This window comes from Salmo salar, unplaced genomic scaffold (assembly GCF_905237065.1).
Source record: "Salmo salar unplaced genomic scaffold, Ssal_v3.1, whole genome shotgun sequence".
Lineage (NCBI taxonomy): Eukaryota > Metazoa > Chordata > Actinopteri > Salmoniformes > Salmonidae > Salmo > Salmo salar.
The window spans coordinates 65,001-91,022 of record NW_025548680.1 but is presented as its reverse complement, the minus strand read 5'-3'; the positions used below and the strand labels follow the sequence as shown (position 1 = coordinate 91,022).

Below are 26,022 nucleotides of genomic sequence, written 5' to 3'. Positions count from 1 at the left end.
GTCTAGTGGTTGTAGAATGTCTAGTGGTTCTAGAATGTCAAGTGGGTGTAGAATGTCTAGTGGTTGTAGAATGTCTAGTGGTTGTAGAATGTCTAGTGGTTCTAGAATGTCTAGTGGGTGTAGAATGTCTAGTGGTTGTAGAATGTCTAGTGGTTCTAGAATGTCTAGTGGGTGTAGAATGTCTAGTGGTTCTAGAATGTCTAGTGGGTGTAGAATGTCTAGTGGTTGTAGAATGTCTAGTGGTTGTAGAATGTCTAGTGGGTTAGAATGTCCGGTGGTTCTAGAATGTCTAGTGGTTCTAGAATGTCTAGTGGTTCTAGAATGTCTAGTGGGTGTAGAATGTCTAGTGGGTGTAGAATGTCTAGTGGGTGTAGAATGTCTAGTGGTTCTAGAATGTCTAGTGGTTGTAGAATGTCTAGTGGTTGTAGAATGTCTAGTGGGTGTAGAATGTCTAGTGGATGTAGAATGTCTAGTGGTTCTAGAATGTCTAGTGGTTGTAGAATGTCTAGTGGTTGTAGAATGTCTAGTGGGTGTAGAATGTCCGGTGGTTCTAGAATGTCTAGTGGGTGTAGAATGTCTAGTGGGTGTAGAATGTCTAGTGGGTGTAGAATGTCTAGTGGGTGTAGAATGTCTAGTGGTTCTAGAATGTCTAGTGGTTCTAGAATGTCTAGTGGTTCTAGAATGTCTAGTGGTTGTAGAATGTCTAGTGGTTCTAGAATGTCTAGTGGGTGTAGAATGTCTAGTGGTTCTAGAATGTCTAGTGGGTGTAGAATGTCCGGTGGTTGTAGAATGTCTAGTGGTTCTAGAATGTCTAGTGGGTGTAGAATGTCTAGTGGTTGTAGAATGTCTAGTGGTTGTAGAATGTCCGGTGGTTGTAGAATGTCTAGTGGTTGTAGAATGTCTAGTGGTTGTAGAATGTCTAGTGGGTGTAGAATGTCTAGTGGTTGTAGAATGTCTAGTGGTTCTAGAATGTCTAGTGGTTCTAGAATGTCTAGTGGTTCTAGAATGTCTAGTGGGTGTAGAATGTCCAGTGGTTGTAGAATGTCTAGTGGGTGTAGAATGTCTAGTGGTTGTAGAATGTCTAGTGGTTGTAGAATGTCTAGTGGTTCTAGAATGTCTAGTGGTTCTAGAATGTCTGGTGGTTCTAGAATGTCCGTTCTAGTAATACTAAGTCCACAGGGTTTACCCATATCGAGCACACGAGGCGAACCACAGTAAGGGGTTTTCTTTAGAGTTGCATACAAAACAACTTTATTAAGGTCTACAAATGTGTAACTGAAGGATTATTTTCTATCGCTATTTATTTTACAACAGAGATTGAAACAACAGTTTGTTCAGTAGTTTTCTGTAGCTATATAGATATATATAGATATATATATATATATCTCTTTATGTTCAGTTTTGGTTCCTTCCAACCAGACAGCTACAACTGCACACACACACACACACACACACACACACACACACACACACACACACACACACACACACACACACACACACACACACACACACACACACACACACACACACACACACACACAGAGAGAGTATCCAAAACAACAACAAGTCACTCTCAGGCTAAAAACTACATCACACCTTTTTTATTCTCAATTTTTTTGTAAAAATTTTTTGTCACTAAAATCTAAAATGTTTAAATATCATGAATATTTCAAAATCGATATTGATATCTAGACTTATTTAGTCCTTCTTTTAAGTGATTTTTTAAATATACAAATCTCATACAGACGGGCCGGTTACGCGAGAAATGGCACTAAAAAGGCTAGAACCTGCTCTTAACCACAGATCTAGAATCAGTTTAGCCTCTCCCAGGTCCTATCCTTAACCATTGGAGGGGGTATATAACTGACCTTAGATCAGTGACTAGGGACAGTTCCCTGCATACTGGTGTGTGTCAGAGTATCAGTAAAGGCCTAACTCATGCATTGTCACAGCGCAGAACACATAGAGGGGGGGAGAGAAAAACCATAGGTTTCAGTTTATTCTCCCACTGAAGAACGAATGTCTAATGGAAGACAAGCACTAAGAAGGAGAAGGAGAAGAAGAAGTCAAAATGGCGTCTATATGAAGGTGATTTGGGTCACTTTGTGCTTCTTGTCGTTAGTCAGCCACACCACTGGGGGGGGCACCACTATCTTTGGGGATTTTGGAGAGAGAGAGAGAGAGAGAGAGAGAGAGGAGGGGGTGTGGCCACCATTACTACTTCCTGGTTACTCGTTAGCATATTCAGGATGTGTGAAAATAATGGAAATCACCTCTAAAAACGGAAAGACAGAGCCATAATTATACGGTCACTTTTGAGTGCAGCGAAAAGGGATTTAAATATATTACTCTCTCTCTCTCTCTCTCTCTCTGTCTCTCTCTCTGTCTCTCTCTCTCTCTCTCTCTCTCTCTGTCTCTCTCTCTCACTCTATATATATCCATCTTATTCACCAGAAACTCGGGTGGCTCATATTCTGTGCCTGCCTGCCTGCCTGTCTGCCTGCCTGTCTGCCTGTCTGTCTGCCTGTCTGCCTGCCTGTCTGTCTGTCTGCCTGTCTGTCTGCCTGTCTGTCTGTCTGTCTGCCGTCCTTCCTCCCAAAGTAGGCACTTTCTTCACTTCCCTTCACTGAGTTCAAAGGAAATGACTGGTATAACAATAATTAATTTAAAAAAAGCCTCTACCAATCCAATGGTTTTAGATTAGTGGGAAGTAGTGAACGAGTGTACACTTCAGGAGAAAGGAGATCCTATTGGGATTCACCCTCTACGTTGTACTTATCAGGCTGTAATGTGGAGGCTGTTCAGTTCCATCTCTCCAGGTCTTTGTCTCTGCTGGGCGGCTAGTCTCCCTGGCTAGTAGTTCATTGATTGATTGATTGATTGATTAATGTCAGTGATTGGCCAGACAGTCTAGTTACCTGGTGTCCCAGGTCTGAATCAGTCCCTGGTTAGAGGGGCAGGATGACAACCAGGTGACAACCAGGAGAGCTCTGAACTACAGTCGAATAGTCCTGGTGTATATAATAACAACCAATCTAACCTGGGATCAGCTTGCCCTCCTCAGATCCTATCCCTACCCGTTAGGTGGTAAACTCTCCAATCTGACCTGGGATCAGCTTGCCCTCCTCAGATCCTAACCCTACCCGTTAGGTGGTAAACTCTCCAATCTGACCTGGGATCAGTCTCTGTGGGTGCATCCTTCCTGTTTATTCCACGTTATCGTAACAGGTGCAATAGCAATAGGTCAGTGTCTCAGCTCAGCAGGGATTGGTCGGCTCGAGTGTCAATCAAAAGCGCGCAGTCGGGAGTTTACTGATGTAAAGCAGATCTTCCTCCTCGTCCTCTTCGTCCACTTCCTCTTCCTCCTCTTCTCCTTCCTGTTTTTCCTCCTCTCCTTCCTCCTCCTCTCCTTCCTGTTTCTCCTCCTCTCCTTCCTCCTCCTCCTCTCCTTCCTGTTTCTCCTCCTCTCCTTCCTCCTCCTCTCCTTCCCCCTCCTCTCCTTCCTCCTCCTCTCCTTCCTGTTTCTCCTCCTCTCCTTCCTGTTTCTCCTCCTCTACTTCCTCCTCTGTCAGTTGGCAGGCTACTATTGGACAGTGCTGGTGCTATCTCTCCTTTCTTCCTCCTCTTCCTCATCCTCCTCTTCATCGTTGATTGGCGGGGTCAGTGGCGGTCGTAGGCGGAGGCAGTTGCCGTGGCAGCCGGTCCCGCCCCTCGCGATGCCGCGCTGTAGTAGTACGGCGACCCTACACACACACACACACACACACACACACACACACACACACACACACACACACACACACACACACACACACTCAGTTAGTGGCTGGGCAGGAGCAGCATTGTTATAGTTGACGGGAAGATGGTCACACACACACACACACACACACACACACACACACACACACACACACACACACACACACACACACACACACACACACAGAGCGCTGCTACTTCTAATCCCCTGTGCCACACACTCCCCACGCGGATACCTGTCCCTGTCATATCCATCAATCACACACTGACACCTACCTCCCCTGTTCCTCTACCTGTCAGCCTCATCACTATGTCAGCCCTGTCTGTCTGTCTGTCTGTCTGTCTGTCTGTCTGTCTGTCTGTCTGTCTGTCTGTCTGTCTGTCTGTCTGTCTGTCTGTCTGTCTGTCTGTCTGTCTGTCTGTCTGTCTGTCTGTCTGTCTGTCTGTCTGTCTGTCTGCCTGCCTGCCTGCCTGCCTGCCTGTCTGTACTGTAGGTAATTCCACTGGACTGTCTGGAAGTACAGAGCTACTGTTAAATCCCACCTTGCATCTGTCCCGTCTGGCTGGCGGTGAAGAGGCCAGAGGAACAGCCGATCTCCGTCCCCAGGAGAGACCCATAGTCCTGTTGGAACACTGAGAGAGAGAGAGAGAGAGAGGACATCACTACAGGTTAATAACCTCTGAACCCTGACCTCTCTCTGACCCCTGACCTGTAATCTCTGACACAGACACAACCGTAAGGTTAGTTAGAGAACTCGGCTTTGTGTCAAGTCCTCAATAATGGTTTTCTGCGATAGCACGGGGGGCGGGGTCAAGCGCCGTTGAGGCCATCTCCATTTTGAAGTAGTCAATTTTCTCTTCTTCTTTTTATATTTGAAAAAGAGGCTCAGTCTAATATTGATGATTTACTGCCACCTCCAGGGCTGAAGTCCTGAACTATAGATTGTGTGGCATTAATTTATTGTAGCCACTAGATGGCGATTAATATAGATTAAAACCATTAACAAACCATAGCATCCTATTAGAAGAAGAAGAAGAAGACAGTGCTCTGATCATAAGCCTGATCGCTCCCATAGGAAACCCCATAGGAATCACCACCCAGTCGACTACTTTAAAATGGTGGAAGCCTTCAAAGTCCACACAACAACAAAAAAAGGGTTCTATCCCCAAGTTAAGTCATCTAATTATCTCTATGGACAACAACACTACAGTCAATCTACAGTCAGTGTAGACTACAGACTAACCCCTGACCTCTATAAACCCCTTAACCTAGTGGTCAGCACAGCCTGAACTTCAACCTCCAGTGATATCAAATTCACACATAGGGCTCTGCTCAAAAAAGTAGTAGTGCACTAAATAGGGAATTAGGATGTCTTTGAGAAAGAATGGTGGATTGGTTGATTGGTTAATTGGTTAATTGAATAATGTCCATGATGGGTGTAGGGGTTATTGCCTTACCTAACAGGCTGGGGTTTGGAAATCTCCAGGACTCGTTATATGTGGAATACTGAGGGTGGGAATAGGGACTCCCCGAAAAATCTCCTCCTGGAACAGAAACAGATAGGAACAGTTATTAACCGTTAATAACAGATAGGAACCGATAGGAACAGATATGAACTAGCTAACAACAGCTAACAACAGATAGGAACAGATAGGAACAGATATGAACTAGCTAAGAACAGATAAGAACAGCTAACAACAGATAGGAACCAATAGGAACAGCTAACAACAGATAGGAACAGACAGGAACACACAGGAACAGATGGGAACAGATGGGAACAGATGGGAACAGATGGGAACACACAGGAACACACAGGAACACACAGAAACACACAGGAACAGACAGGAACAGACGGGAACAGACGGGAACAGACAGGAACAGACGGGAACAGACAGGAACAGACAGGAAGTAACAGACAGGAACAGACAGGAACAGACGGGAACAGATGGGAACAGACGGGAACAGACGGGAACAGACAGGAACAGACAGGAAGTAACAGACAGGAACAGACAGGAACAGACGGGAACAGATGGGAACAGACGGGAACAGACAGGAACAGACAGGAACAGACAGGAAGTAACAGACAGGAACAGACAGGAACAGACGGGAACAGACGGGAACAGACAGGAACAGACAGGAACAGACAGGAAGTAACAGACAGGAACAGATGGGAACAGACAGGAACAGACAGGAACAGACAGGAACAGACAGGAACAGACAGGAAGTAACAGACAGGAACAGACAGGAACAGACGGGAACAGACGGGAACAGATGGGAACAGACAGGAACAGACAGGAACAGACAGGAAGTAACAGACAGGAACAGACAGGAACAGACAGGAAGTAACAGATAGGAACAGACAGGAAGTAACAGACAGGAAGTAACAGACAGGAACAGACAGGAAGTAACAGACAGGAAAAGAACAGTAGTAGTAGTAGCGTATCTCTCTCTCCTTCCTCTTCGACCTTTCTTCCTCTTTTCTCTCTCTCTTTCTTTTTCCCCCACAATCCAGCCACCACCCTCACATCAAAAACAACATTCCCTGTCCTCTCCTCCTCTCCTCCTCTCTCTCTCTCTCTCTCTCTCTCTCCTCCTCTCCTCTCTCTCTCTCTCTCTCTCTCTTTTCTTGTTTTCCTCAAAACCTTTACTCCTCCCCAGGGATTCTTCTCCCTGAGCTGACAGTCACTGAGCCCTCCCTCCTTCCCTCCATCTCTCTGTCTCTCTCCCCCGTTCTGTCCGTTCTGCCTCAGTGATTCGCCACCCCCCCGAGAGAGCGCGCTAGAGAGAGAGAGAGAGAGAGAGAGAGAGAGAGAGAGAGAGCTTTGCTATATGAGGATTATAATAGAGTAGACAAAGAAGTGAAGAGAAGAGATGATGAACAGTATTAGAGAGAGTCTCCTGTCAGGTGAACAGTATTAGAGAGAGTCTCCTGTCAGGTGAACAGTATTAGAGAGAGTCTCCTGTCAGGTGAACAGTATTAGAGAGAGTCTCCTGTCAGGTGAACAGTATTAGAGAGAGTCTCCTGTCAGGTGAACAGTATTAGAGAGAGTCTCCTGTCAGGTGAACAGTATTAGAGAGAGTTTCCTGTCCTGAGGTACTGTGATGAAGAGTTTCCTGTCCTGAGGTACTGTGGTGAAGAGTTAGGCTGCCTCCCAAATGGCACCCTATTCCCCTTTCTGGGTCAGAAGTAGTGCACTGGATAATACACTGCATGGCCAACAGGATGTGGACACCTGGTCGTCAAACATCTCATTCCAAAATCATGGGCATTACAATGGAGTTGGTCCCCCCCCCTTTGCTGCTATAACAGCCTCCACTCTTCTGGGAAGGATTTCCACTAGATGTTGGAACATTGCTGCTATAACAGCCTCCACTCTTCTGGGAAGGCTTTCCACTAGATGTTGGAACATTGCTGCTATAACAGCCTCCACTCTTCTGGGAAGGATTTCCACTAGATGTTGAAACATTGCTGATGGGACTTTCTTCCATTCAGCCACAAGAGCATTAGGGAGGTAGAGTTCTCCTGGCATCCGCCAAAAAACAGATTCGTCCGTCGGACTGCCAGATGGTGAAGCGTGATTCATCACTCCAGAGAAGGCGTTTCCACTGCTCCAGAGTCCAATGGCGGGCGAACTTTACACCACTCCAGCTGACGCTTGGCATTGCGCATGGTGATCTTAGGCTTGTGTGCGGCTGCTCGGCCATTGAAACCCATTTCATGAAGCTCCCGACGAACAGTTCTTGTGCTGACGTTGCTTCCAGAGGCAGTTTGGAACTCGGTAGTGAGGTTTGCAACCAAGGACAGACGATTTTTACGCGCTTCAGCACTCGGCGGTCCAGTTCTGTGAGCTTGTGTGGCCTACCACTTTGCGTCTGAGCCGTTGTTGCTCCTGGACGTTTCCACTTCACAATAACCGGGGCAGCTCTAGCAGGGCAGAAATTTGACAAACTGACTTGTTGGTAAGGTGGTATCCTATGACGGTGCCACGTTGAAAGTCACTGAGCTCTTCTTCAGTAAGGCCATTCTACTGCTAATGTTTGTCTATGGAGATTGCATGGCTGTGTGGTCGATTTTATACACCTGTAAGCAACGGGTGTGGCTGAAATAGAATCCATTAATTTGATACCAGAATCACGATACCTGTTAGCATCGTGGCAATGAAACAAAACACGAAGCGGATTTAACTTCTTCAGGAAGACGGTCCTAATGTTGGAAACAAACATCATTATGTTGCCTTCCAGAGTCATATTTATTTAGTTTCCAAGTTGTAGCTGGGTCTACTACAGGTTTATAAAGAGCTGGGTACTACAGGTTAATAAAGAGCTGGGTCTACTACAGGTTAATAAAGAGCTGGGTCTACTACAGGTTTATAAAGAGCTGGGTCTACTACAGGTTAATAAAGAGCTGGGTACTACAGGTTAATAAAGAGCTGGGTACTACAGGTTAATAAAGAGCTGGGTACTACAGGTTAATAAAGAGCTGGGTCTACTACAGGTTAATAAAGAGCTGGGTACTACAGGTTAATGAAGAGCTGGGTCTACTACAGGTTAATAAAGAGCTGGGTCTACTACATGTTTATAAAGAGCTGGGTACTACAGGTTAATAAAGAGCTGGGTACTACAGGTTAATAAAGAGCTGGGTACTACAGGTTTATAAAGAGCTGGGTACTACAGGTTAATAAAGAGCTGGGTCTACTACAGGTTAATAAAGAGCTGGGTACTACAGGTTAATAAAGAGCTGGGTCTCCTACAGGTTAATAAAGAGCTGGGTACTACAGGTTAATAAAGAGCTGGGTCTACTACAGGTTAATAAAGAGCTGGGTCTACTACAGGTTAATAAAGAGCTGGGTACTACAGGTTAATAAAGAGCTGGGTCTACTACAGGTTAATAAAGAGCTGGGTCTACTACAGGTTAAAAAAGAGCTGGGTACTACAGGTTAATAAAGAGCTGGGTCTACTACAGGTTAATAAAGAGCTGGGTACTACAGGTTAATAAAGAGCTGGGTACTACAGGTTAATAAAGAGCTGGGTACTACAGGTTAATAAAGAGCTGGGTACTACAGGTTAATAAAGAGCTGGGTCTACTACAGGTTAATAAAGAGCTGGGTACTACAGGTTAATAAAGAGCTGGGTACTACAGGTTAATAAAGAGCTGGGTCTACTACAGGTTAATAAAGAGCTGGGTCTACTACAGGTTTATAAAGAGCTGGGTACTACAGGTTAATAAAGAGCTGGGTACTACAGGTTAATAAAGAGCTGGGTACTACAGGTTTATAAAGAGCTGGGTCTACTACAGGTTAATAAAGAGCTGGGTACTACAGGTTAATAAAGAGCTGGGTACTACAGGTTAATAAAGAGCTGGGTCTACTACAGGTTAATAAAGAGCTGGGTACTACAGGTTAATAAAGAGCTGGGTCTACTACAGGTTAATAAAGAGCTGGGTCTACTACAGGTTAATAAAGAGCTGGGTCTACTACAGGTTAATAAAGAGCTGGGTACTACAGGTTAATAAAGAGCTGGGTACTACAGGTTAATAAAGAGCTGGGTACTACAGGTTAATAAAGAGCTGGGTCTACTACAGGTTTATAAAGAGCTGGGTACTACAGGTTAATAAAGAGCTGGGTCTACTACAGGTTAATAAAGAGCTGGGTCTACTACAGGTTAATAAAGAGCTGGGTACTACAGGTTAATAAAGAGCTGGGTACTACAGGTTAATAAAGAGCTGGGTCTACTACAGGTTAATAAAGAGCTGGGTCTACTACAGGTTAATAAAGAGCTGGGTACTACAGGTTAATAAAGAGCTGGGTACTACAGGTTAATAAAGAGCTGGGAACTACAGGTTAATAAAGAGCTGGGTACTACAGGTTTATAAAGAGCTGGGTACTGCAGGTTAATAAAGAGCTGGGTCTACTACAGGTTAATAAAGAGCTGGGTACTACAGGTTAATAAAGAGCTGGGTACTACAGGTTAATAAAGAGCTGGGTACTACAGGTTAATAAAGAGCTGGGTACTACAGGTTAATAAAGAGCTGGGTACTACAGGTTAATAAAGAGCTGGGTCTACTACAGGTTAATAAAGAGCTGGGTACTACAGGTTTATAAAGAGCTGGGTCTACTACAGGTTAATAAAGAGCTGGGTACTACAGGTTAATAAAGAGCTGGGTCTACTACAGGTTAATAAAGAGCTGGGTACTACAGGTTAATAAAGAGCTGGGTCTACTACAGGTTAATAAAGAGCTGGGTACTACAGGTTAATAAAGAGCTGGGTCTACTACAGGTTAATAAAGAGCTGGGTCTACTACAGGTTAATAAAGAGCTGGGTACTACAGGTTAATAAAGAGCTGGGTACTACAGGTTTATAAAGAGCTGGGTCTACTACAGGTTTATAAAGAGCTGGGTACTACAGGTTAATAAAGAGCTGGGTACTACAGGTTTATAAAGAGCTGGGTCTACTACAGGTTAATAAAGAGCTGGGTCTACTACAGGTTAATAAAGAGCTGGGTACTACAGGTTAATAAAGAGCTGGGTCTACTACAGGTTAATAAAGAGCTGGGTACTACAGGTTAATAAAGAGCTGGGTCTACTACAGGTTAATAAAGAGCTGGGTACTACAGGTTAATAAAGAGCTGGGTCTACTACAGGTTAATAAAGAGCTGGGTACTACAGGTTAATAAAGAGCTGGGTCTACTACAGGTTAATAAAGAGCTGGGTCTACTACAGGTTAATAAAGAGCTGGGTACTACAGGTTAATAAAGAGCTGGGTACTACAGGTTAATAAAGAGCTGGGTCTACTACAGGTTAATAAAGAGCTGGGTCTACTACAGGTTAATAAAGAGCTGGGTACTACAGGTTTATAAAGAGCTGGGTCAACTACAGGTTAATAAAGAGCTGGGTACTACAGGTTAATAAAGAGCTGGGTCTACTACAGGTTAATAAAGAGCTGGGTACTACAGGTTAATAAAGAGCTGGGTACTACAGGTTAATAAAGAGCTGGGTACTACAGGTTAATAAAGAGCTGGGTACTACAGTTTAATAAAGAGCTGGGTACTACAGGTTAATAAAGAGCTGGGTACTACAGGTTAATAAAGAGCTGGGTACTACAGGTTAATAAAGAGCTGGGTACTACAGGTTAATAAAGAGCTGGGTACTACAGGTTAATAAAGAGCTGGGTACTACAGGTTAATAAAGAGCTGGGTCTACTACAGGTTAATAAAGAGCTGGGTACTACAGGTTAATAAAGAGCTGGGTACTACAGGTTTATAAAGAGCTGGGTACTCCAGGTTAATAAAGAGCTGGGTACTACAGGTTAATAAAGAGCTGGGTACTACAGGTTAATAAAGAGCTGGGTCTACTACAGGTTAATAAAGAGCTGGGTACTACAGGTTAATAAAGAGCTGGGTACTACAGGTTAATAAAGAGCTGGGTACTACAGGTTAATAAAGAGCTGGGTACTACAGGTTAATAAAGAGCTGGGTACTACAGGTTTATAAAGAGCTGGGTACTACAGGTTAATAAAGAGCTGGGTACTACAGGTTTATAAAGAGCTGGGTCTACTACAGGTTAATAAAGAGCTGGGTCTACTACAGGTTAATAAAGAGCTGGGTCTACTACAGGTTAATAAAGAGCTGGGTCTACTACAGGTTAATAAAGAGCTGGGTACTACAGGTTAATAAAGAGCTGGGTACTACAGGTTAATAAAGAGCTGGGTACTACAGGTTAATAAAGAGCTGGGTCTACTACAGGTTAATAAAGAGCTGGGTACTACAGGTTAATAAAGAGCTGGGTCTACTACAGGTTAATAAAGAGCTGGGTCTACTACATGTTTATAAAGAGCTGGGTACTACAGGTTAATAAAGAGCTGGGTCTACTACAGGTTAATAAAGAGCTGGGTACTACAGGTTAATAAAGAGCGGGTCTACTACAGGTTAATAAAGAGCTGGGTACTACAGGTTAATAAAGAGCTGAGTACTACAGGTTAATAAAGAGCTGGGTACTACAGGTTAATAAAGAGCTGGGTACTACAGGTTAATAAAGAGCTGGGTCTACTACAGGTTAATAAAGAGCTGGGTACTACAGGTTAATAAAGAGCTGGGTCTACTACAGGTTTATAAAGAGCTGGGTACTACAGGTTAATAAAGAGCTGGGTACTACAGGTTAATAAAGAGCTGGGTACTACAGGTTAATAAAGAGCTGGGTCTACTACAGGTTAATAAAGAGCTGGGTCTACTACAGGTTTATAAAGAGCTGGGTACTACAGGTTAATAAAGAGCTTGGTACTACAGGTTAATAAAGAGCTGGGTACTACAGGTTAATAAAGAGCTGGGTACTACAGGTTAATAAAGAGCTGGGTACTACAGGTTAATAAAGAGCTGGGTACTACAGGTTAATAAAGAGCTGGGTCTACTACAGGTTAATAAAGAGCTGAGTACTACAGGTTAATAAAGAGCTGGGTACTACAGGTTAATAAAGAGCTGGGTCTACTACAGGTTAATAAAGAGCTGGGTCTACTACAGGTTAATAAAGAGCTGGGTCTACTACAGGTTAATAAAGAGCTGGGTACTACAGGTTAATAAAGAGCTGGGTCTACTACAGGTTAATAAAGAGCTGGGTACTACAGGTTAATAAAGAGCTGGGTACTACAGGTTAATAAAGAGCTGGGAACTACAGGTTAATAAAGAGCTGGGTACTACAGGTTAATAAAGAGCTGGGTCTACTACAGGTTAATAAAGAGCTGGGTACTACAGGTTAATAAAGAGCTGGGTCTACTACAGGTTAATAAAGAGCTGGGTACTACAGGTTAATAAAGAGCTGGGTCTACTACAGGTTAATAAAGAGCTGGGTACTACAGGTTTATAAAGAGCTGGGTACTACAGGTTAATAAAGAGCTGGGTACTACAGGTTAATAAAGAGCTGGGTACTACAGGTTAATAAAGAGCTGGGTACTACAGGTTAATAAAGAGCTGGGTCTACTACAGGTTAATAAAGAGCTGGGTACTACAGGTTAATAAAGAGCTGGGTACTACAGGTTAATAAAGAGCTGGGTACTACAGGTTAATAAAGAGCTGGGTACTACAGGTTAATAAAGAGCTGGGTCTACTACAGGTTAATAAAGAGCTGGGTACTACAGGTTAATAAAGAGCTGGGTACTACAGGTTAATAAAGAGCTGGGTACTACAGGTTAATAAAGAGCTGGGTACTACAGGTTAATAAAGAGCTGGGTCTACTACAGGTTAATAAAGAGCTGAGTACTACAGGTTAATAAAGAGCTGGGTACTACAGGTTAATAAAGAGCTGGGTCTACTACAGGTTAATAAAGAGCTGGGTCTACTACAGGTTAATAAAGAGCTGGGTCTACTACAGGTTAATAAAGAGCTGGGTACTACAGGTTAATAAAGAGCTGGGTCTACTACAGGTTAATAAAGAGCTGGGTACTACAGGTTAATAAAGAGCTGGGTACTACAGGTTAATAAAGAGCTGGGAACTACAGGTTAATAAAGAGCTGGGTACTACAGGTTAATAAAGAGCTGGGTCTACTACAGGTTAATAAAGAGCTGGGTACTACAGGTTAATAAAGAGCTGGGTCTACTACAGGTTAATAAAGAGCTGGGTACTACAGGTTAATAAAGAGCTGGGTCTACTACAGGTTAATAAAGAGCTGGGTACTACAGGTTTATAAAGAGCTGGGTACTACAGGTTAATAAAGAGCTGGGTCTACTACAGGTTAATAAAGAGCTGGGTCTACTACAGGTTAATAAAGAGCTGGGTACTACAGGTTAATAAAGAGCTGGGTCTACTACAGGTTAATAAAGAGCTGGGTCTACTACAGGTTAATAAAGAGCTGGGTCTACTACAGGTTAATAAAGAGCTGGGTACTACAGGTTAATAAAGAGCTGGGTTCTACAGGTTAATAAAGAGCTGGGTACTACAGGTTAATAAAGAGCTGGGTCTACTACAGGTTAATAAAGAGCTGGGTCTACTACAGGTTAATAAAGCGCTGGGTCTACTACAGGTTAATAAAGAGCTGGGTACTACAGGTTAATAAAGAGCTGGGTACTACAGGTTAATAAAGAGCTGGGTCTACAACAGGTTAATAAAGAGCTGGGTCTACAACAGGTTAATAAAGAGCTGGGTCTACTACAGGTTAATAAAGAGCTGGGTACTACAGGTTTATAAAGAGCTGGGTCTACTACAGGTTAATAAAGAGCTGGGTACTACAGGTTAATAAAGAGCTGGGTCTACTACAGGTTAATAAAGAGCTGGGTCTACTACAGGTTTATAAAGAGCTGGGTCTACTACAGGTTAATAAAGATCTGGGTACTACAGGTTAATAAAGAGCTGGGTCTACTACAGGTTAATAAAGAGCTGGGTACTACAGGTTAATAAAGAGCTGGGTACTACAGGTTAATAAAGAGCTGGGTCTACTACAGGTTTATAAAGAGCTGGGTACTACAGGTTAATAAAGAGCTGGGTACTACAGGTTAATAAAGAGCTGGGTACTACAGGTTAATAAAGAGCTGGGTCTACTACAGGTTAATAAAGAGCTGGGTACTACAGGTTAATAAAGAGCTGGGTACTACAGGTTAATAAAGAGCTGGGTACTACAGGTTAATAAAGAGCTGGGTACTACAGGTTTATAAAGAGCTGGGTACTACAGGTTAATAAAGAGCTGGGTACTACAGGTTAATAAAGAGCTGGGTACTACAGGTTTATAAAGAGCTGGGTCTACTACAGGTTAATAAAGAGCTGGGTCTACTACAGGTTAATAAAGAGCTGGGTCTACTACAGGTTAATAAAGAGCTGGGTACTACAGGTTAATAAAGAGCTGGGTCTACTACAGGTTAATAAAGAGCTGGGTCTACTACAGGTTTATAAAGAGCAGGGTCTACTACAGGTTAATAAAAAGCTGGGTACTACAGGTTAATAAAGAGCTGGGTACTACAGGTTAATAAAGAGCTGGGTACTACAGGTTAATAAAGAGCTGGGTCTACTACAGGTTAATAAAGAGCTGGGTCTACTACAGGTTAATAAAGAGCTGGGTACTACAGGTTAATAAAGAGCTGGGTACTACAGGTTAATAAAGAGCTGGGTACTACAGGTTAATAAAGAGCTGGGTCTACTACAGGTTAATAAAGAGCTGGGTACTACAGGTTAATAAAGAGCTGGGTACTACAGGTTAATAAAGAGCTGGGTACTACAGGTTAATAAAGAGCTGGGTACTACAGGTTTATAAAGAGCTGGGTACTACAGGTTAATAAAGAGCTGGGTACTACAGGTTAATAAAGAGCTGGGTACTACAGGTTTATAAAGAGCTGGGTCTACTACAGGTTAATAAAGAGCTGGGTCTACTACAGGTTAATAAAGAGCTGGGTCTACTACAGGTTAATAAAGAGCTGGGTACTACAGGTTAATAAAGAGCTGGGTCTACTACAGGTTAATAAAGAGCTGGGTCTACTACAGGTTTATAAAGAGCAGGGTCTACTACAGGTTAATAAAAAGCTGGGTACTACAGGTTAATAAAGAGCTGGGTACTACAGGTTAATAAAGAGCTGGGTACTACAGGTTAATAAAGAGCTGGGTCTACTACAGGTTAATAAAGAGCTGGGTCTACTACAGGTTAATAAAGAGCTGGGTACTACAGGTTAATAAAGAGCTGGGTCTACTACAGGTTAATAAAGAGCTGGGTCTACTACAGGTTAATAAAGAGCTGGGTACTACAGGTTAATAAAGAGCTGGGTACTACAGGTTAATAAAGAGCTGCGTCTACTACAGGTTAATAAAGAGCTGGGTACTACAGGTTTATAAAGAGCTGGGTCTACTACAGGTTAATAAAGAGCTGGGTACTACAGGTTAATAAAGAGCTGGGTCTACTACAGGTTAATAAAGAGCTGGGTCTACTACAGGTTAATAAAGAGCTGGGTACTACAGGTTAATAAAGAGCTGGGTACTACAGGTTTATAAAGAGCTGGGTACTACAGGTTAATAAAGAGCTGGGTACTACAGGTTTATAAAGAGCTGGGTACTACAGGTTAATAAAGAGCTGGGTACTACAGGTTAATAAAGAGCTGGGTACTACAGGTTAATAAAGAGCTGGGTACTACAGGTTAATAAAGAGCTGGGTACTACAGGTTAATAAAGAGCTGGGTCTACTACAGGTTAATAAAGAGCTGGGTCTACTACAGGTTAATAAAGAGCTGGGTACTACAGGTTAATAAAGAGCTGGGTCTACTACAGGTTAATAAAGAGCTGGGTCTACTACAGGTTAATAAAGAGCTGGGTACTACAGGTTAATAAAGAGTTGGGTACTACAGGTTAATAAAGAGCTGGGTCTACTACAGGTTAATAAAGAGCTGGGTACTACAGGTTTATAAAGAGCTGGGTCTACTACAGGTTAATAAAGAGTTGGGTACTACAGGTTAATAAAGAGCTGGGTCTACTACAGGTTAATAAAGAGCTGGGTCTACTACAGGTTAATAAAGAGCTGGGTACTACAGGTTAATAAAGAGCTGGGTACTACAGGTTAATAAAGAGCTGGGTACTACAGGTTAATAAAGAGCTGGGTACTACAGGTTTATAAAGAGCTGGGTACTACAGGTTAATAAAGAGCTGGGTACTACAGGTTAATAAAGAGCTGGGTACTACAGGTTAATAAAGAGCTGGGTACTACAGGTTTATAAAGAGCTGGGTACTACAGGTTAATAAAGAGCTGGGTACTACAGGTTTATAAAGAGCTGGGTACTACAGGTTTATAAAGAGCTGGGTACTACAGGTTAATAAAGAGCTGGGTACTACAGGTTTATAAAGAGCTGGGTACTACAGGTTAATAAAGAGCTGGGTACTACAGGTTAATAAAGAGCTGGGTACTACAGGTTAATAAAGAGCTGGGTCTACTACAGGTTAATAAAGAGCTGGGTACTACAGGTTTATAAAGAGCTGGGTCTACTACAGGTTAATAAAGAGCTGGGTACTACAGGTTAAAAAAGAGCTGGGTCTACTACAGGTTTATAAAGAGCTGGGTACTACAGGTTAATAAAGAGCTGGGTACTACAGGTTAATAAAGAGCTGGGTCTACTACAGGTTAATAAAGAGCTGGGTACTACAGGTTAATAAAGAGCTGGGTACTACAGGTTAATAAAGAGCTGGGTACTACAGGTTAATAAAGAGCTGGGTACTACAGGTTAATAAAGAGCTGGGTACTACAGGTTTATAAAGAGCTGGGTCTACTACAGGTTAATAAAGAGCTGGGTCTACTACAGGTTAATAAAGAGTTGGGTCTACTACAGGTTAATAAAGAGCTGGGTACTACAGGTTAATAAAGAGCTGGGTCTACTACAGGTTAATAAAGAGCTGGGTACTACAGGTTAATAAAGAGCTGGGTCTACTACAGGTTAATAAAGAGCTGGGTACTACAGGTTAATAAAGAGCTGGGTCTACTACAGGTTAATAAAGAGCTGGGTCTACTACAGGTTTATAAAGAGCTGGGTACTACAGGTTAATAAAGAGCTGGGTACTACAGGTTAATAAAGAGCTGGGTCTACTACAGGTTAATAAAGAGCTGGGTACTACAGGTTAATAAAGAGCTGGGTACTACAGGTTAATAAAGAGCTGGGTACTACAGGTTAATAAAGAGCTGGGTACTACAGGTTAATAAAGAGCTGGGTACTACAGGTTAATAAAGAGCTGGGTACTACAGGTTAATAAAGAGCTGGGTACTACAGGTTAATAAAGAGCTGGGTCTACTACAGGTTAATAAAGAGCTGGGTCTACTACAGGTTAATAAAGAGCTGGGTCTACTACAGGTTAATAAAGAGCTGGGTGCTACAGGTTAATAAAGAGCTGGGTACTACAGGTTAATAAAGAGCTGGGTCTACTACAGGTTAATAAAGAGCTGGGTACTACAGGTTAATAAAGAGCTGGGTACTACAGGTTAATAAAGAGCTGGGTACTACAGGTTAATAAAGAGCTGGGTACTACAGGTTAATAAAGAGCTGGGTCTACTACAGGTTAATAAAGAGCTTTGTCTACTACAGGTTAATAAAGAGCTGGGTCTACTACAGGTTAATAAAGAGCTGGGTCTACTACAGGTTAATAAAGAGCTGGGTACTACAGGTTAATAAAGAGCTGGGTCTACTACAGGTTAATAAAGAGCTGGGTACTACAGGTTAATAAAGAGCTGGGTACTACAGGTTAATAAAGAGCTGGGTACTACAGGTTAATAAAGAGCTGGGTACTACAGGTTAATAAAGAGCTGGGTACTACAGGTTAATAAAGAGCTGGGTACTACAGGTTAATAAAGAGCTGGGTACTACAGGTTAATAAAGAGCTGGGTACTACAGGTTAATAAAGAGCTGGGTCTACTACAGGTTAATAAAGAGCTGGGTCTACTACAGGTTAATAAAGAGCTGGGTACTACAGGTTAATAAAGAGCTGGGTCTACTACAGGTTAATAAAGAGCTGGGTACTACAGGTTAATAAAGAGCTGGGTACTACAGGTTAATAAAGAGCTGGGTACTACAGGTTAATAAAGAGCTGGGTCTACTACAGGTTTATAAAGAGCTGGGTACTACAGGTTAATAAAGAGCTGGGTCTACTACAGGTTAATAAAGAGCTGGGTACTACAGGTTAATAAAGAGCTGGGTCTACTACAGGTTAATAAAGAGCTGGGTACTACAGGTTTATAAAGAGCTGGGTACTACAGGTTGATAAAGAGCTGGGTACTACAGGTTGATAAAGAGCTGGGTACTACAGGTTAATAAAGAGCTGGGTCTACTACAGGTTAATAAAGAGCTGGGTACTACAGGTTAATAAAGAGCTGGGTACTACAGGTTAATAAAGAGCTGGGTCTACTACAGGTTAATAAAGAGCTGGGTACTACAGGTTAATAAAGAGCTGGGTACTACAGGTTAATAAAGAGCTGGGTCTACTACAGGTTAATAAAGAGCTGGGTCTACTACAGGTTAATAAAGAGCTGGGTACTACAGGTTAATAAAGAGCTGGGTACTACAGGTTAATAAAGAGCTGGGTACTACAGGTTAATAAAGAGCTGGGTCTACTACAGGTTAATAAAGAGCTGGGTACTACAGGTTAATAAAGAGCTGGGTCTACTACAGGTTAATAAAGAGCTGGGTCTACTACAGGTTAATAAAGAGCTGGGTACTACAGGTTAATAAAGAGCTGGGTACTACAGGTTAATAAAGAGCTGGGTACTACAGGTTAATAAAGAGCTGGGTCTACTACAGGTTAATAAAGAGCTGGGTACTACAGGTTAATAAAGAGCTGGGTACTAGAGGTTAATAAAGAGCTGGGTACTACAGGTTAATAAAGAGCTGGGTACTACAGGTTAATAAAGAGCTGGGTACTACAGGTTAATAAAGAGCTGGGTACTACAGGTTAATAAAGAGCTGGGTACTACAGGTTAATAAAGAGCTGGGTCTACTACAGGTTTATAAAGAGCTGGGTACTACAGGTTAATAAAGAGCTGGGTACTACAGGTTAATAAAGAGCTGGGTACTACAGGTTAATAAAGAGCTGGGTACTACAGGTTAATAAAGAGCTGGGTACTACAGGTTAATAAAGAGCTGGGTACTACAGGTTAATAAAGAGCTGGGTCTACTACAGGTTAATAAAGAGCTGGGTACTACAGGTTAATAAAGAGCTGGGTACTACAGGTTAATAAAGAGCTGGGTACTACAGGTTAATAAAGAGCTGGGTCTACTACAGGTTAATAAAGAGCTGGGTACTACAGGTTAATAAAGAGCTGGGTCTACTACAGGTTAATAAAGAGCTGGGTCTACTACAGGTTAATAAAGAGCTGGGTCTACTACAGGTTAATAAAGAGCTGGGTCTACTACAGGTTTATAAAGAGCTGGGTACTACAGGTTAATAAAGAGCTGGGTCTACTACAGGTTAATAAAGACCTGGGTACTACAGGTTAATAAAGAGCTGGGTCTACTACAGGTTAATAAAGAGCTGGGTCTACTACAGGTTAATAAAGAGCTGGGTACTACAGGTTAATAAAGAGCTGGGTCTACTACAGGTTAATAAAGAGCTGGGTACTACAGGTTAATAAAGAGCTGGGTACTACAGGTTTATAAAGAGCTGGGTCTACTACAGGTTAATAAAGAGCTGGGTACTACAGGTTAATAAAGAGCTGAGTACTACAGGTTAATAAAGAGCTGGGTCTACTACAGGTTTATAAAGAGCTGGGTCTACTACAGGTTAATAAAGACCTGGGTACTACATGTTTATAAAGAGCTTGGTCTACTACAGGTTAATAAAGAGCTGGGTCTACTACAGGTTAATAAAGAGCTGGGTACTACAGGTTTATAAAGAGCTGGGTCTACTACAGGTTAATAAAGAGCTGGGTACTACAGGTTTATAAAGAGCTGGGTACTACAGGTTAATAAAGAACTGGGTCTACTACAGGTTAATAAAGAGCTGGGTACTACAGGTTAATAAAGAGCTGGGTACTACAGGTTAATAAAGAGCTGGGTCTACTACAGGTTAATAAAGAGCTGGGTACTACAGGTTAATAAAGAGCTGAGTACTACAGGTTTATAAAGAGCTGGGTACTACAGGTTAATAAAGAGCTGGGTACTACAGGTTAATAAAGAGCTGGGTCTACTACAGGTTAATAAAGAGCTGGGTCTACTACAGGTTAATAAAGAGCTGGGTACTACAGGTTAATAAAGAGCTGGGTCTACTACAGGTTTATAAAGAGCTGGGTCTACTACAGGTTAATAAAGAGCTGGGTACTACAGGTTAATAAAGAGCTGGGTCTACTACAGGTTAATAAAGAGCTGGGTACTACAGGTTTATAAAGAGCTGGGTCTACTACAGGTTAATAAAGAGCTGGGTACTACAGGTTAATAAAGAGCTGGGTCTACTACAGGTTTATAAAGAGCTGGGTACTACAGGTTAATAAAGAGCTGGGTACTACAGGTTAATAAAGAGCTGGGTCTACTACAGGTTAATAAAGAGCTGGGTACTACAGGTTAATAAAGAGCTGGGTACTACAGGTTAATAAAGAGCTGGGTACTACAGGTTAATAAAGAGCTGGGTACTACAGGTTAATAAAGAGCTGGGTACTACAGGTTTATAAAGAGCTGGGTCTACTACAGGTTAATAAAGAGCTGGGTCTACTACAGGTTAATAAAGAGCTGGGTCTACTACAGGTTAATAAAGAGCTGGGTACTACAGGTTAATAAAGAGCTGGGTCTACTACAGGTTAATAAAGAGCTGGGTACTACAGGTTAATAAAGAGCTGGGTCTACTACAGGTTAATAAAGAGCTGGGTACTACAGGTTAATAAAGAGCTGGGTCTACTACAGGTTAATAAAGAGCTGGGTCTACTACAGGTTTATAAAGAGCTGGGTACTACAGGTTAATAAAGAGCTGGGTACTACAGGTTAATAAAGAGCTGGGTCTACTACAGGTTAATAAAGAGCTGGGTACTACAGGTTAATAAAGAGCTGGGTCTACTACAGGTTAATAAAGAGCTGGGTACTACAGGTTAATAAAGAGCTGGGTCTACTACAGGTTAATAAAGAGCTGGGTACTACAGGTTTATAAAGAGCTGGGTAATACAGGTTGATAAAGAGCTGGGTACTACAGGTTGATAAAGAGCTGGGTACTACAGGTTAATAAAGAGCTGGGTCTACTACAGGTTAATAAAGAGCTGGGTCTACTACAGGTTAATAAAGAGCTGGGTACTACAGGTTAATAAAGAGCTGGGTACTACAGGTTAATAAAGAGCTGGGTACTACAGGTTAATAAAGAGCTGGGTCTACTACAGGTTAATAAAGAGCTGGGTACTACAGGTTAATAAAGAGCTGGGTCTACTACAGGTTAATAAAGAGCTGGGTCTACTACAGGTTAATAAAGAGCTGGGTACTACAGGTTAATAAAGAGCTGGGTACTACAGGTTAATAAAGAGCTGGGTACTACAGGTTAATAAAGAGCTGGGTCTACTACAGGTTAATAAAGAGCTGGGTACTACAGGTTAATAAAGAGCTGGGTACTACAGGTTAATAAAGAGCTGGGTACTACAGGTTAATAAAGAGCTGGGTACTACAGGTTAATAAAGAGCTGGGTACTACAGGTTAATAAAGAGCTGGGTACTACAGGTTAATAAAGAGCTGGGTCTACTACAGGTTAATAAAGAGCTGGGTACTACAGGTTAATAGAGAGCTGGGTACTACAGGTTAATAAAGAGCTGGGTACTACAGGTTAATAAAGAGCTGGGTCTACTACAGGTTAATAAAGAGCTGGGTACTACAGGTTAATAAAGAGCTGGGTACTACAGGTTAATAAAGAGCTGGGTACTACAGGTTAATAAAGAGCTGGGTACTACAGGTTAATAAAGAGCTGGGTCTACTACAGGTTAATAAAGAGCTGGGTCTACTACAGGTTAATAAAGAGCTGGGTACTACAGGTTAATAAAGAGCTGGGTCTACTACAGGTTAATAAAGAGCTGGGTACTACAGGTTAATAAAGAGCTGGGTACTACAGGTTTATAAAGAGCTGGGTAATACAGGTTGATAAAGAGCTGGGTACTACAGGTTGATAAAGAGCTGGGTACTACAGGTTAATAAAGAGCTGGGTCTACTACAGGTTAATAAAGAGCTGGGTCTACTACAGGTTAATAAAGAGCTGGGTACTACAGGTTAATAAAGAGCTGGGTACTACAGGTTAATAAAGAGCTGGGTACTACAGGTTAATAAAGAGCTGGGTCTACTACAGGTTAATAAAGAGCTGGGTACTACAGGTTAATAAAGAGCTGGGTCTACTACAGGTTAATAAAGAGCTGGGTCTACTACAGGTTAATAAAGAGCTGGGTACTACAGGTTAATAAAGAGCTGGGTACTACAGGTTAATAAAGAGCTGGGTACTACAGGTTAATAAAGAGCTGGGTCTACTACAGGTTAATAAAGAGCTGGGTACTACAGGTTAATAAAGAGCTGGGTACTACAGGTTAATAAAGAGCTGGGTACTACAGGTTAATAAAGAGCTGGGTACTACAGGTTAATAAAGAGCTGGGTACTACAGGTTAATAAAGAGCTGGGTACTACAGGTTAATAAAGAGCTGGGTCTACTACAGGTTAATAAAGAGCTGGGTACTACAGGTTAATAAAGAGCTGGGTACTACAGGTTAATAAAGAGCTGGGTACTACAGGTTAATAAAGAGCTGGGTCTACTACAGGTTAATAAAGAGCTGGGTACTACAGGTTAATAAAGAGCTGGGTACTACAGGTTAATAAAGAGCTGGGTACTACAGGTTAATAAAGAGCTGGGTACTACAGGTTAATAAAGAGCTGGGTCTACTACAGGTTAATAAAGAGCTGGGTCTACTACAGGTTAATAAAGAGCTGGGTACTACAGGTTAATAAAGAGCTGGGTCTACTACAGGTTAATAAAGAGCTGGGTACTACAGGTTAATAAAGAGCTGGGTACTACAGGTTAATAAAGAGCTGGGTACTACAGGTTAATAAAGAGCTGGGTCTACTACAGGTTTATAAAGAGCTGGGTACTACAGGTTAATAAAGAGCTGGGTCTACTACAGGTTAATAAAGAGCTGGGTACTACAGGTTAATAAAGAGCTGGGTCTACTACAGGTTAATAAAGAGCTGGGTACTACAGGTTTATAAAGAGCTGGGTAATACAGGTTGATAAAGAGCTGGGTACTACAGGTTGATAAAGAGCTGGGTACTACAGGTTAATAAAGAGCTGGGTCTACTACAGGTTAATAAAGAGCTGGGTACTACAGGTTAATAAAGAGCTGGGTACTACAGGTTAATAAAGAGCTGGGTCTACTACAGGTTAATAAAGAGCTGGGTACTACAGGTTAATAAAGAGCTGGGTACTACAGGTTAATAAAGAGCTGGGTACTACAGGTTAATAAAGAGCTGGGTCTACTACAGGTTAATAAAGAGCTGGGTACTACAGGTTAATAAAGAGCTGGGTCTACTACAGGTTAATAAAGAGCTGGGTCTACTACAGGTTAATAAAGAGCTGGGTCTACTACAGGTTAATAAAGAGCTGGGTCTACTACAGGTTAATAAAGAGCTGGGTCTACTACAGGTTAATAAAGAGCTGGGTACTACAGGTTAATAAAGAGCTGGGTACTACAGGTTAATAAAGAGCTGGGTACTACAGGTTAATAAAGAGCTGGGTCTACTACAGGTTAATAAAGAGCTGGGTACTACAGGTTAATAAAGAGCTGGGTCTACTACAGGTTAATAAAGAGCTGGGTCTACTACAGGTTAATAAAGAGCTGGGTACTACAGGTTAATAAAGAGCTGGGTACTACAGGTTAATAAAGAGCTGGGTACTACAGGTTAATAAAGAGCTGGGTCTACTACAGGTTAATAAAGAGCTGGGTACTACAGGTTAATAAAGAGCTGGGTACTACAGGTTAATAAAGAGCTGGGTACTACAGGTTAATAAAGAGCTGGGTACTACAGGTTAATAAAGAGCTGGGTACTACAGGTTAATAAAGAGCTGGGTACTACAGGTTAATAAAGAGCTGGGTCTACTACAGGTTAATAAAGAGCTGGGTACTACAGGTTAATAAAGAGCTGGGTACTACAGGTTAATAAAGAGCTGGGTACTACAGGTTAATAAAGAGCTGGGTCTACTACAGGTTAATAAAGAGCTGGGTACTACAGGTTAATAAAGAGCTGGGTCTACTACAGTTTAATAAAGAGCTGGGTCTACTACAGGTTAATAAAGAGCTGGGTCTACTACAGGTTAATAAAGAGCTGGGTCTACTACAGGTTTATAAAGAGCTGGGTACTACAGGTTAATAAAGAGCTGGGTCTACTACAGGTTAATAAAGAGCTGGGTACTACAGGTTAATAAAGAGCTGGGTCTACTACAGGTTAATAAAGAGCTGGGTCTACTACAGGTTAATAAAGAGCTGGGTACTACAGGTTAATAAAGAGCTGGGTCTACTACAGGTTAATAAAGAGCTGGGTACTACAGGTTAATAAAGAGCTGGGTACTACAGGTTTATAAAGAGCTGGGTCTACTACAGGTTAATAAAGAGCTGGGTACTACAGGTTAATAAAGAGCTGAGTACTACAGGTTAATAAAGAGCTGGGTCTACTACAGGTTTATAAAGAGCTGGGTCTACTACAGGTTAATAAAGACCTGGGTACTACATGTTTATAAAGAGCTGGGTCTACTACAGGTTAATAAAGAGCTGGGTCTACTACAGGTTAATAAAGAGCTGGGTACTACAGGTTTATAAAGAGCTGGGTCTACTACAGGTTAATAAAGAGCTGGGTACTACAGGTTTATAAAGAGCTGGGTACTACAGGTTAATAAAGAGCTGGGTCTACTACAGGTTAATAAAGAGCTGGGTACTACAGGTTAATAAAGAGCTGGGTCTACTACAGGTTAATAAAGAGCTGGGTCTACTACAGGTTAATAAAGAGCTGGGTACTACAGGTTAATAAAGAGCTGAGTACTACAGGTTTATAAAGAGCTGGGTACTACAGGTTAATAAAGAGCTGGGTACTACAGGTTAATAAAGAGCTGGGTCTACTACAGGTTAATAAAGAGCTGGGTCTACTACAGGTTAATAAAGAGCTGGGTACTACAGGTTAATAAAGAGCTGGGTCTACTACAGGTTTATAAAGAGCTGGGTCTACTACAGGTTAATAAAGAGCTGGGTACTACAGGTTAATAAAGAGCTGGGTCTACTACAGGTTAATAAAGAGCTGGGTACTACAGGTTAATAAAGAGCTGGGTCTACTACAGGTTAATAAAGAGCTGGGTACTACAGGTTAATAAAGAGCTGGGTACTACAGGTTAATAAAGAGCTGGGTACTACAGGTTAATAAAGAGCTGGGTACTACAGGTTAATAAAGAGCTGGGTCTACTACAGGTTAATAAAGAGCTGGGTCTACTACAGGTTAATAAAGAGCTGGGTACTACAGGTTTATAAAGAGCTGGGTACTACAGGTTAATAAAGAGCTGGGTACTACAGGTTAATAAAGAGCTGGGTCTACTACAGGTTTATAAAGAGCTGGGTCTACTACAGGTTTATAAAGAGCTGGGTCTACTACAGGTTAATAAAGAGCTGGGTACTACAGGGTTATAAAGAGCTGGGTACTACAGGTTTATAAAGAGCTGGGTCTACTACAGGTTAATAAAGAGCTGGGTACTACAGGTTAATAAAGAGCTGGGTACTACAGGTTAATAAAGAGCTGGGTACTACAGGTTAATAAAGAGCTGGGTCTACTACAGGTTAATAAAGAG

At 42.0% G+C, this 26,022-nt stretch overlaps 1 protein-coding gene across 1 annotated transcript in view; it reads right to left on the bottom strand.

The window, feature by feature from the left end:
- Positions 1-1,974: 1,974 nt before the first annotated feature.
- LOC106592754 (paired box protein Pax-5) overlaps positions 1,975-26,022 on the bottom strand; it is a gene marked incomplete at its 5' end in the record, with an annotated part of 79,326 nt that continues 55,278 nt past the window's right edge. Inside the window, 3 exon segments of the mRNA XM_045712651.1 lie at positions 1,975-3,746; positions 4,306-4,395; positions 5,221-5,307. Coding sequence (XP_045568607.1) covers positions 3,664-3,746; positions 4,306-4,395; positions 5,221-5,307 — 260 coding nt within the window.